General features: G+C 34.9%; 1 protein-coding gene across 7 annotated transcripts in view; it reads right to left on the reverse strand.

Annotated features, from left to right (window-relative positions):
• nrxn3a (neurexin 3a) overlaps positions 1–12,500 on the reverse strand; it is a 299,346-nt gene that overhangs the window by 186,851 nt on the left and 99,995 nt on the right. For all 7 annotated transcript variants that reach the window (XM_083551015.1, XM_083551016.1, XM_083551017.1 and 4 more), the window contains 5 exons: positions 11,078–11,104; positions 3,233–3,352; positions 1,860–2,241; positions 1,329–1,519; positions 400–573 (listed from right to left, as the gene is read on the reverse strand). In XM_083551015.1, the coding sequence (XP_083407141.1) occupies positions 400–573; positions 1,329–1,519; positions 1,860–2,241; positions 3,233–3,352; positions 11,078–11,104 (894 nt within the window). The remainder of the gene's footprint in view (positions 1–399; positions 574–1,328; positions 1,520–1,859; positions 2,242–3,232; positions 3,353–11,077; positions 11,105–12,500) is intronic.

A 12,500-nucleotide genomic window follows, 5' to 3' on the forward strand; every position in this document is an offset into this window, starting at 1 on the left:
CACAACTGGATCAAGTTCAAGATCTTTTATGAATTTTATCCCAAAAACGTATTTAAAGTGATAAAAAAAATGCAAAGGGACTTTTTTTTTCAGTATCTACTGTTTTAAAGGCTTTTTTCTTTTTCTTTTTTAACCACAAATTCACAACGTACACAGACCTTATAATACAATTATAGATTATTAAGGATTATTTCATTGGTGTGAAAAACCAGGGCTTGACTGACTGTAAAGACCAACGTGGCCTATAAAAGAGCAGTATATTGGTGAGCCACTAAGTGAGAGAGATGATGAGCAGGGTCAGTAGGATGGACTGATGGCTCAGTGAAATGCTAATGGAGCTACTATTAGCATTCATTAGGAAGAACGGGCTGCCTGAGCTCGAGTTGTAAGAGGGTGTACCTTCGCATCCACGCTCAATCTGCCCGCTGCGGAACAGAGCGTCGTTGATCAGGTCTGGCAGACGCCCATTCAGGTCCACTGATGCCAGGCAACCTTTGAAGCCCTCCCTCGAGGCTACCAGCTTGGGCAGGCTGTTGTACATGTTGGGCCCCAAACCAGCAATGAAAAGATCACCTGTGAAACGTAGATTTCTATATAAATTCCGCTATACACTCACAAAACATGCAATGTTAGACGAATATTCAGAGTGACTTACAGTTATCTCATTTATACACTTTGCCAAAGGGCCCAGTAGTGGCATTTGGTGGTGCTGGGATTTAAACTAACAACCTTCTGATCAGAAGCTCAACATTTTAACCACTTACCGCTTCCCACTAACCACTGCAATTATTAAAATAATAATCATAACAATTAATTCTTTTGCTTACAGAAATTATTAGCGAAGTCACCTATTACATTTGCTTTTATAACTTATGGCAGAACCCCTAATTCATTTCGTCTTATTATATCATTCACACAACTGAGCAGTTGAGGGTTAAAGGCTTTGCTCGAGGGCCCAGCATCGACACCTTAGTGGTGGTTGAATTTGAACAAATGACATTCTGATCAGACCACTTTACTACAGCAGGACGGACTTGTCTTGTATTGTCAAAAAAACCCTCAAAAGTTCATTGTTCGGGGCTCCAAAACTAAAACAGTATGTTATTTATCTTAGTTGTTGGAGATATTTGAGTAGAAGTAAAGTATCCGAGCACTTCTACTCAATACACCTGCCTTCAAAAAAAAAAATATATAAAAATCAGTAATAAAAATGCAGACTGGAGAAGCAGATTAAGTTTTTTTCTTAAAAATTTTTATCCATTATAACATAAAACACAATGTGCAAATGTTTCAGTTCGTTACCCTTCAAAGGGTTTCAGCTCAGGTACCTTTTAGATCCAGGTTCTTGGCACCATTAACCACTTGACTGACAACCTTGGCATCGACTTTGAGGGTATGCAGATTGCTGTTGTCTCTGGTGATGACCACATGGTGCCACTGATTGTCATGCAGCGCTCTGTCACTGTTTCCTTTAATGAGGTTCGGGCCGTTACCGAGGTCAAACACGTAATGGATGTAACTGAGAGGGAAAAGAAGAAAGTGTCTGTCTTGTCTTTCATTAGCTTTAAATACCATATACAATGAAAAGAATAGGAACAAAGAAATATGGATATTTAACCAACAAAAAATGCTTCAAAATGTTGTTTGTTCCAAATAAAAAGCTGCCAAAATACCCATTGAGAAACTTTTTGTCGTAGAACATAGTAAAGTAACATTTCTTTGGAAATCCCAAGTAAATTGTTTAATGTCAAACCCTAAAATAATGAAACATATGAAATAAATCTTTCCAGAATAGTTCAAGTTAGAACAAAACTGCATGTCATAATAGTCCATCCAGTCTTCAAGCTGAAAGTTCTTACCCTTTTACGAGCTCCACGGCAATGAAGTCGCTCCCATCACCGCTGTTGAACAGGATGATGCCGTCTGCTGAAGTGGTCTTGAACTGGAAGAACAGGTGCATGGAGGTGTAGGCCTGCAGCGTGGCCAGGCTCAGGTAGCTGCTCTTGGCTTTGAAGGTCACCGGGTCGGCGATGATGGAGCGCATGCCGAAGCGTGCGTTTAGCTCGCAGTAGTCGATGTCTCCGTTCTTGCACAGGTCGATGTAGAGAAGGCCGTTAAACCTGAGGCTCTGCAAGTGGCCAATGAAGCTGGAAGGGATGTGTGAGACGAAGCGACGCTCGGTCATCACACCTGTCTCGATGTTGTGGAACTCCAGGCGAGTATGGTCGCCCACCATCTGACCTGCAACCCAAGCAGGTTGGGACAGGAGGGGAAGAAAGAAAAAAGGCAGCTATACTCTTCCTTCCACTGACTTTACACTGTAGCTCAAGTATTGTTTTTTTTTTTTTTTTTAAAGTAAACACTATATGGCTGTGTTCCAATAATGTTTTCCAAATTGCCTTCATTAGCTTTTCACCATTATCACTGCACAACTCATTGTAAAAGTGCATTTTGCAGAAAACTTGACGAAAACTTGACTACATCTTGATCCTGGTGCCCATTAAAGAATATAGTGGATGACAAATGTTATATTGTAGTTATATTTATAAATGTGAATGGTTATAAATGTACATAAGCCCTATATGATGTCTAGACTAGTCCATATACACTTGATACCTTCAAACATGATTTTTAGGGACCCATCTAATCAGCTAAACACCCAATATTACATACAATAACTACATTGTTCCACCACGCTATGAAAAACTAATCCAGTCCGAATAAGGCTTTACGGAGGTACATTAAAGCCTCAATTATTACCACATAAAAATGCAGTGAAATATTGCACGTGTTTCAGTTTATATTCTCTAAATTAACTGTACCATGTATGATGGCAGGATTAAAGTTATCACGCCCTGGAGTCAAGAAAGTCGATAAAAATGCAAAAACAGTATCGGAACACAGAGCACAACTTATTGCCTAAACTCTTTAGGTAGTTTGGGAAGTTTCTCCTTGTAAAGAACCCACTATGCACAGAAGTACTTTCTAACCCTTGAAGAGAAACACTGCGATCTCAGAGCGTGGCTTGTTCCATCATTAGTCAGAGCATTTTTCTCTTACTTGGGTTCAGAAGCCACAGAATTTTCGAACTACTTTCTCACTTCCTCGTTGACTCAATCCAGCATCATTTTGGGCTATTACTGTAATCAGTTTTAACAGTTTTAACCTGAGACACTATGCTTTTTAGGTGAGAAAATCTCTTGTCTTTCAGATTCAAAACCGAGGGAAGTACCTTCAGCTACGTCATCGTCAACTGTGAGCTTGTAGGTTTTACCGCGCCGGATCACCCGCACCGTATGCCACTCATTGTCATTGAGTTTTTGTCCAGCATACAGTGTCTCTGGTCCCTTGCCTGAGAATGACGGTCATGAAAAGTTAATGTCATTCCTAAACAATCACTCCCAATCAAACCTTTGCTTTCTATCTGTTTGAAAAAAAAAAAAAACAGTTTCCAGTTATTTCCTTCTTTATCTACACAATTTTGCAAAATAAATCATTAATCATCTCATTAATTCTACTATATCTGTGACATGTCTGGTTAAAACTCACTGGTATAATTCTAATAGAAAGCAAAAGTTTGATTCAGAATGTAGTCTTATAGCAAAAAAAAAAAAAAAAAAAAAAGAGAAAGGAAACAGAATGCAGTATTGCAGTTGTTTGGACAGTATGCAGTATTTCTAAACCAATAAATAAGCTTCTGGATTTTGAAAAATCTACCTCAACAAACTAAATGGGTTTTAGTCATTAAGAGGTTTGATATACCACCCACTTCTGGTCATTTTTCTTTCTTGAGCTTAATAACATCTATAGGATGTCTATTAGATCATTAGGGTTCTATATAAAGGTATGTTCAATTTTCAAACATTTTCATTATGAATACAAAACAAAGGTATGCATCCCAACCAAACAGTCTACAAGCTGTCATAAGGATGGTACAGCTCATAGCAATCTAACCATGTTCCAAAGGTCAGGAGAGGAAGGAACTGGATTTCTTTTAGAATCGTTGTGGTATGCACCATTTTGGAAAACATTTGCACACTCTCAAGATAAATCACATCAAATTACCACTTCAGCATATTTTATGTTCATTTCAAGGGTCTAGTCAAATGTATGATTAGCCATCACATGAACGCCTTTCAGGATGAGGCTCATTAACCCTAAACCAAGCACGGTACACTTGTCCTGTAATATGATATTCCCACTCAAATCTGCTCAACAACTGTGGCCATAGTGGGAAGATGTACTTATTATTTTGCTTAACAATAATAACCATACTTATCTTTACAAAACAGATCAGAAGATGATTTAGGTCTCAGGTTTCAGCTCACTTTTAATTAGTAGCTGAGTTTTATTGAGTGTGCTGAGAATAAAAAGTGTCCCAAACCCGACCCCTGGCAAGTTTTTTAGTTATATACCTGTTTTTTCATTCGGGATGTATCATTATTATATTTGCACAATACAGTATTTCTTAAATATACAGTTATATAATAAAAAGAAAATTGTATGCTTTTACATATCAGGGAAAAATCATCTGGTCCTTAGGTCAGAAAAACAAGACATATTACACCGTCATTATTTATTTTTACAAAGATTAGTCAAAATATAAAAGCCATGTCTGAAAATCCAAATACGCCCTTACAGCTCTCATAGAAATTTACAGGCTAAGTACCAGCCAGTTGCTTCTAATCAACAATGCCCTAAAGTAAATGATCATCAGCAGTTTTCCTGGTCTGGAAGATTCAAGTGTGTGTTAACACAATACCAAAAACATTTAAGACATCAGCAATGATCTTAGAGAAGCATTTGCTACTGCCGACCAATCAGGAAAAGATTATCAGGCATTTTCAAAACAATTTAAAGCTGATTACTCTACACTGAGGAACATTATTCACAAGTGGAAAACATTTAAGACAGTTGCCAATCTTCCAAAGCGTGGACGATCTAGGCCTCAGTTAGCATGTTAAAATTAAAAAGATCATTAGTCATGTATTTCATGAATTAGAAACAGACTGAAAAATAATGGTTTGTTTGGAAGGATCCCCATGAGAAAGCAACGTCTCTCTAATAATAACATGCCAGCATATGGCTTAGGCTTGCAAAGTAGTATCTGAACAAACCACAAGACTTCTGAAACATTGTTCTCTGGACAAACAAGACCAAAGTATCAGCATAAACATATAATGTCTAGTGGTGATGATTTGGGCTTGTTTTGCAATCACAGGACCATAAATACCAGTATTTCTCTGTATACCAGGGTATTCTAGAGTCAAATGTGAGGCTTTGGCTCATGCAACAAGAAAATGATCCCAAGCTCACCAGCAAATCTACAACAGAATGCCTGAAAAAAAGTACAGAATAATAATTTTTGTGCACACAATTTATTATTTTTTATTAGAAAGTATATTAAATTAGAGCCACAGTGTGAATAAATACCACAAAAAAAAGTTCCTTCAGGAAAACACCTGATCAAACTGGAAAAATACTGAATTTATCTTTTAGCACTTTAACAACATTTCTATGTAAAAAGTAAAGCAAAACTAAGGTAACTTTCTGCATTCTAGCTAGGTTTGGTTTAGCATGGTGTTACACATTTTTCTTACTCTTATATTATTGTTTCATTATAAAAAATCTACAACCTAAAAGTTGCACACGAATGAGCTTAAAGTCATTTTTACATTTTTTTGGCAGTAGAATTTCTTCATCCTGACCTAGCAAGTAGCAAGAAAAACAAAACAACAGGAAATTAGATTTTACTCCTTCGATTAGTTCATCAAGCTCACTTTCTTAGATAACAATACAAATCTGAATGTTATGTTTCAAAGAACGTTTGGTTCTTACAAAGTTTTAAAGTAATATTTATCAACATCCAAATGTTTTATTTATATTTTACATGAACATTCCAAACTAGCAAACCTCAGTTAAAAGATTCCAGTTTTCTAAATGTCCTGATAAAATTTTTTCTTACTACGTTTACACATTTTTTTACATTTTTCTCGGAATATTCAGTGAACGCTTTTAAGTTACAGTTTTATAACTTTAGAGCAAAACTTTTATTGTGGAAACTTATAGTTGTAAGAAAATTCAGTGTTTCACGTTCCTCTGAATGTTAATATTGTTACTTAAAGTTCATGTCTTATAAAAATAATTTTGTACTCGATATGCCTAGTTACTGAAACCAAGAATATTTGAAGATTTGAAGACTTTTTTTTCCCCGAACATTTGCAGAACACAACGTTCTAGAAAACTTTCCAACAACTTATTTTAGCTGCAGAGTTCAACAATGTTGTAAAAGATCTAAGCTGAAAACTTGAGACCAAACTGACTTGAAAACTGTTGCTAAGCAGTTATTAATATAAAGGTTTTTGTTATGTTCTGTTATTTTCTTTCTTTATTCCATTTAAGTTCACACTTCTGTTATAATGGCTGACTGGGCAGCGGCGGTGGTCACTGTGAGCTCTTATTAACTCAGAAATGATTGATGGTGTGAAAAGTAACCCTGGGTGACAAATTAGATTCCAGCAAAAAGCAGATGTTCTACAAGTCTAATCATACCTGTCACTTAGATCACTGAAATAGCTCAGCTGCTCCAGACAGCATAGAAAAACTTCAAGATCTGCTTTTAAAACACTTAATATTATAGCAGGTGGTAGTTATGTTTGAAATATATATATATATATATATATATATATATATATATATATATATATATATATATATATATATATATATATATATATACACACACACACAGTTATACAATATATATAAATATATTGTAATTAATGCATGTTTATCTTTTATATACTTTTGTTGACCTTGTTCTTGTACTTTAATTTGTTTGTATTTAAATAATTCATATTTTATTTATTTAATGAATGCATCTTTTTTCATAACTATTATTGTATATCATATTTTAACACTTTTACCTTTGAGTCAATTAATATTGAAAAAAAAAATTGTAGTTTTATTAAAATTTATTATTTTATATAAAAAAGTATTTATTCTTTTTTTATTATTATTTCCATTTTTTTTATTATTTTAATTATTTCCCTTTTTTTTAATTTTTTTTATTTTAAAGCATGAAATCTTTTCTTACTGTGCCTTTCCATTACCTTTTTTTTTGTCACGTTCATATTAGTAAATAATTCCCATTATTTCACTGGTCCTGTTTCTAGTTATTACCACTATTAATTAAATTTTTGTTCGTTATATATGTAACTATTTAACTCTTATTTAGTAAATAGTTTGAATGATAAATTGGGGTTGGGTTTTTTTTTGGACTTCTACTTAAGGTATAAAGATCTGTAGCCCTTCTTTATATGAACAACGAAATAAAAAAATAAATGAATGATTAAATACTTTCTTTGAAGAAGTGAAAGATAAGTTGAGCGGCCGTGTTTTGGGGATTTTGGGACCTCCTGCAGTGAGAGTGTGTAAGCGTGGAGGACAGCTGGGTGTGGAGATGAAGCAGGAGTAATTAGTGTAATTAAAAGCGAGTTCATCACGGCTCTGTCGATATGAAAGGTGGAAATTACGAGGTGATGGAGCTGAAGGACATGAGACTAATCTAGCGTGGCGATGGATCTAGATATCCCTCTCCGCTCGTCTCACTGCGTGATTGATGTCGACGGTTTATGAGTCCCAAATTATGGACAACACACGTGGCTCGCTCAGGCACTGTAATTACACTGATACGAATTTCCTCCTGAAAGTCACACAAGCTTCTTTACAGATTAGTACAAACGGCTGCACACGCTCTTGCTTACATGCTTTAAATAAATTCAGATGGATTATATACTAAACCTGTATTTTAATGTCATTTCCTTGTCCATAGCAAGAAACGCTCGTTTTCACGAAACCAGGATGCATAACGCATTATAACTGTTTGTTATAACTTTGTTATAACTGTTTAAAACTATTACTGTTTGTAATGAACTCCAGGATATTTCCTCTACATTAATCTATACAAAGTGTATTAGTTTGTAATATAAATTGCTTTTGTCTTGACTAATTAACGCCATAAAATTTGTTTATAGAATTGAATAGAACATGAATATGATTATCTCATCGAAGAAAACGTCAACATCTCAAGGATTACACGGGTTTCGGAGCGTAATAACCAGCACATCAACACCCTCAGAATAATCACAGTCCAGAATTGAACATTGCTGCGATTTTTGTGTTTATAATGTGACGGCAAAGAATCATTAATGAATTAATAAAATAGTATACAGGTTATAATGCATTATGAATACACAAAGTGTCAAATCAATCAGAATTCATAAAAACATTACACTCTGTTTAACTCTATCCAAATAAAACTCTTTAAAAAAAATAATTTTCAGGATGGTATTCAAAACCTCTTTATGAGTAAAAGCTGCAGATTTAGGTTGTTATAATGACTTATAAAGGACACATAAATGAATCCACACACATTCTGTACTGTACAGGTTTGTGGGCAAAACCTCTCAATAAATTTTGGATTTAGAATAAATTACTGGTAATTTAAATCATATGTAAATTAGCCTAGTTGCAGCATCTATGCCAAATATAACATGTTATAATATGTCATAAAACAGAAATGTAAAATGCAAACCTGTGTGTCCCATAAAATAAAGAAACCTCTAATTACAAGAGGAATTAAAAGACAAGTGGTGACTTCATAATCTTATGAATTTAAAACATAGATCCATTTTAGTCCATAACACAGATATTAGAATGAAATACTTTATTACATCATGCAGGAAATTATGCATATATATACATATTCTAATTTAATTTGCATGCACATATTTAAAACCTTTCTTCTAAGCAGTCATTGAAATATACTGATAACAGACTGAATTATTAGTAGAAGACAAAAATACTTTGTACACAACATTAATTTATTAGATTAATGAGCAACACTTGTTTACTTGGCAGTGTTCATAAGGGCTACATAATGCCTGTATACACCTTTCATGACAACTGACAACAAGAAACCACCTAACTTGTTTTTATAAAGGCTTATTTCATATTTTTATTTTAATATAATTTTCACTGATTTCCACTTTACAGACAAAAGTATTGGGACACCTGATTTTTCCAGCCATTTGTGGTTCTTCCCCGAACTGTTATCACTATGTTGGAAGCACACATTGCTATAAGACGTCTTTGGATTCTGTGGCATGAAATTATCACTTCAATTGAACTAGGAGATCCAAATCTGTTCCAGCATGACAATACCCCTGTGCACAAAGCCAGCTCCATGAAGGTCTGCTTCCCATGGGTTGGAGTGGAAGATCTCCTGCTACTGTACATCTCACACAAATCTCCACAAACACACTCCAAAATCTAGTAGAACATCTTCCCAGAGGAGTGGAGGTTATTATAACAGCGAACCAGGACTCAATGAGGACGGGGATGTTCAAAAAGGAGCACATAGCAATCTTATGCTCAGGTGTCTACAAACTTTTGTCTATGTAGTGTAACGAGGGGTCAACCTGACATAAGAGATTGTTTTGGCTGCTGTTTTTGGACCTACAGTACTGTACATTAGAATGTCATATGCTTAAGAGTCTCATTTCAGTTAGGTATTAAAGTCTGCTTAACAGCATTGAGACTGAAACCTTTAAGAAAGTAGATTTCTGGTTATAAGGTTCTGATAATGCCTATAGCTGGTTTATAACACTATAGTAAAACATGCTTTATTACACTGTGACCTAGTGAAGGTTATAACCATTGAAGAGAGTTTCCTATACCTGGTCATAAGGTTCTAATGACATTAAAGATTATAGATTGTTGATTGTTTGGTGGGAAATTATACAGTAGTTCTGCTGAAGGTTCTCAAAATTTTAAAGAAATCAGGTATATTATTATTGGTTATAAGGTATTAATGTCCTGACCTTCTATGTAATGTCCAGTGTAAGACCTGTCATATTAGTGATTATAAAAACAAACTGAAACACAACATCTGTAAACTGTAAATTACTGTAAATAAAGTTTCTATTTTATGAAGTTCTGAAGCCATGATATGTCAATCACATTGGTCGTAGGTTGTTACCTTGGTGATAAACTACAGCTTGACATTGGAACTACAGCTAGAAAAACTGGCTTTATAACTCTAATAATCTGGTTTAAATATTTCTAATAAAATATGAAGATGTAATAGCAGTGTCATGACACTGTGACCTTTTATTGGTCATGATATTTTATGAGAATCCATAATTCAAATAATGGATATAGCTTGTTTATAGCCTGGTGATAAATCAGTGTGACATAGTGAAGGTTATATCAGACTGTTCCTCTAAAGCAGAAATGCCCAAACTACAGTATATACTTTAATTTTGACCGATATATAAGAGAAGGAAAAAATACCACTCACATAAATCTTTATTCCCAATTTAATCTCACGTATTTGTTTCATTTGCAATAAATGTAAAATGTAATTAGCTCAAGAGAGTACAGCTTATTTACACTTTTTTAATTCAATGCGCATGCAAATTTTCCTCAGCTTTCTCAAAGAACGGTGGCGAGAACATTCACATCAACGCAAAACATTTGCATGATTTTTTGGCCCTTCGTAGAAAAAGGTGGGCAAATCTGTTATAAGGTTTAAACGGCATGACATACTGAGCCATGTGAGTCATATAATGCCTGGATTCTCTGGATAGATTAGGTAAATCTGCTTTATAACACTGCATAGTGACGATTATTATAATTCACTTTATGAACACCTCAACACTCGAAGCTGAACAAGGCTTTAACTCGACCCCAGGAAGTGTTATAACACAACCGTATGTCACTCTGCGTTCATGACAACTTGACTTTAGAGTCTTCGGTCTTTATGAAACAAGCCTTTATAAACATTGATATGTCTGTTATTACGAAGGGCTTATGCAGGACTTATATAACCTTATGAACACGTCTCCTGGAGCAAAGTGTTACCGATTAATACTGAATTATTAAGTCACCACCAGCTCATATCAGAGAGTTTTTGGATTCATCATCCGAGTGCTAAAGAAAAAATAAAAAGAGCAAGAGACGCAGTACATACAACAATCATTAGAAACAAAATGAAACTTGAGTGTTAACTTACTGGAGTTACAGTTAATCCTGATACAGTCTAGATGGGGAAGAATAAATGACAGATGAAATTGCATCCTTCAAGGTTACAGCTGCAGACATCCAAAAACAAGAATTCCACCCTTCCGGGGACGTCCACATGCAGAGTGGCGGCCATTTTACACACACACACACACACACACACACACATACACACACACACACACACACACACACACACACACACACACACACACACACACACACACACACACACACACACACACACACACTTTCATCTTTTTTTTTTTTTTTTTTTTTACTGAAACATGGTTCATTAGCATTTGGATTTGATTTGATGCTTGATGGAGTATGTGTATGCTTTATACATTTCATCAGATCGGACATTTATATAGATATTTATATATTTGTAGGGCAAATATTTTAATTTGGAATGAAATAATAAAGTATAATTGTGCATATAATCTTTTCTTCTTTTTTTATTTCACTTACCACAGCAACACATTAAAGAATGAAGCTGATTCATTGTTAAGTGTGAAACACAAGCTGGAAGCTGAGTGAAGACTATATTCGTAAAATGGCCGCTTATATTTTACCAGCCACATAGATTCGCTGACCCAGATCTTTTTTTATTTATTAATGTATATATTTTTAAACCTCTAAATCCCCCCTTCCCTTCCAAATAAATACCGAATGATCAATTTCTAAATATTTCTCTCTTTAACAATCTTTTTGCATGCGCCATGATAAAGAGTGTCATGTGATCTGGGTAAAGGTGCCCCATGTGGCTGGATGGTTCATGTGTCGTCAACCGCAACAGAAAAGTGGGAGCAAACAGCCTCGATCCAATTAGCACCAGCACCTTGCAGTGGCCACTGTACCTCCTACTCCGACTACAGTACGCACTACGATACGGAAAAATGAAAAAAACGCGTCGAATTTGTAAAATAATCGCAAAAAATATGCATCTTTACACAATGAGGGACAGAAACGCATAATCTGCGTCTGCTACAATAGAATACTGAGTATGCATTTTTTAAATATAGTAGATTTAAGATTATAAATTTAGGATCAGAGCTCTCAATTTATGATTATATAATTTATATCTCACTATGTCTTGATATTGCTTTAACCCACACTAAAGTACCTCTGGGTTTAGGTTATTAATCACGGTTTGCTAAGAAAAGAGAAATTAATAAAGCGTAAAAAAAATTGGGCGGTAAAAATTGAGGACGGTGACATGCTACCAGCTGCAGGTCCAGCCGAGCGCTCTGTTATCGGGCTGTTTGCCGACCGGGCCGCAGGCTAAAGGCCTTTGAAGGGGTGAATACCATCTTTTGACAAAGCATGGAGAATGTGTATCTGAGAAATAGGAATGATTTAAAAGATAAGATAAAAAAATAAAATAAAATAAAAAAAAAAAAACAACCAGGAAA

Source organism: Silurus aristotelis (assembly GCF_946808225.1).
Source record: "Silurus aristotelis genome assembly, chromosome: 9".
Classification (NCBI taxonomy): domain Eukaryota; kingdom Metazoa; phylum Chordata; class Actinopteri; order Siluriformes; family Siluridae; genus Silurus; species Silurus aristotelis.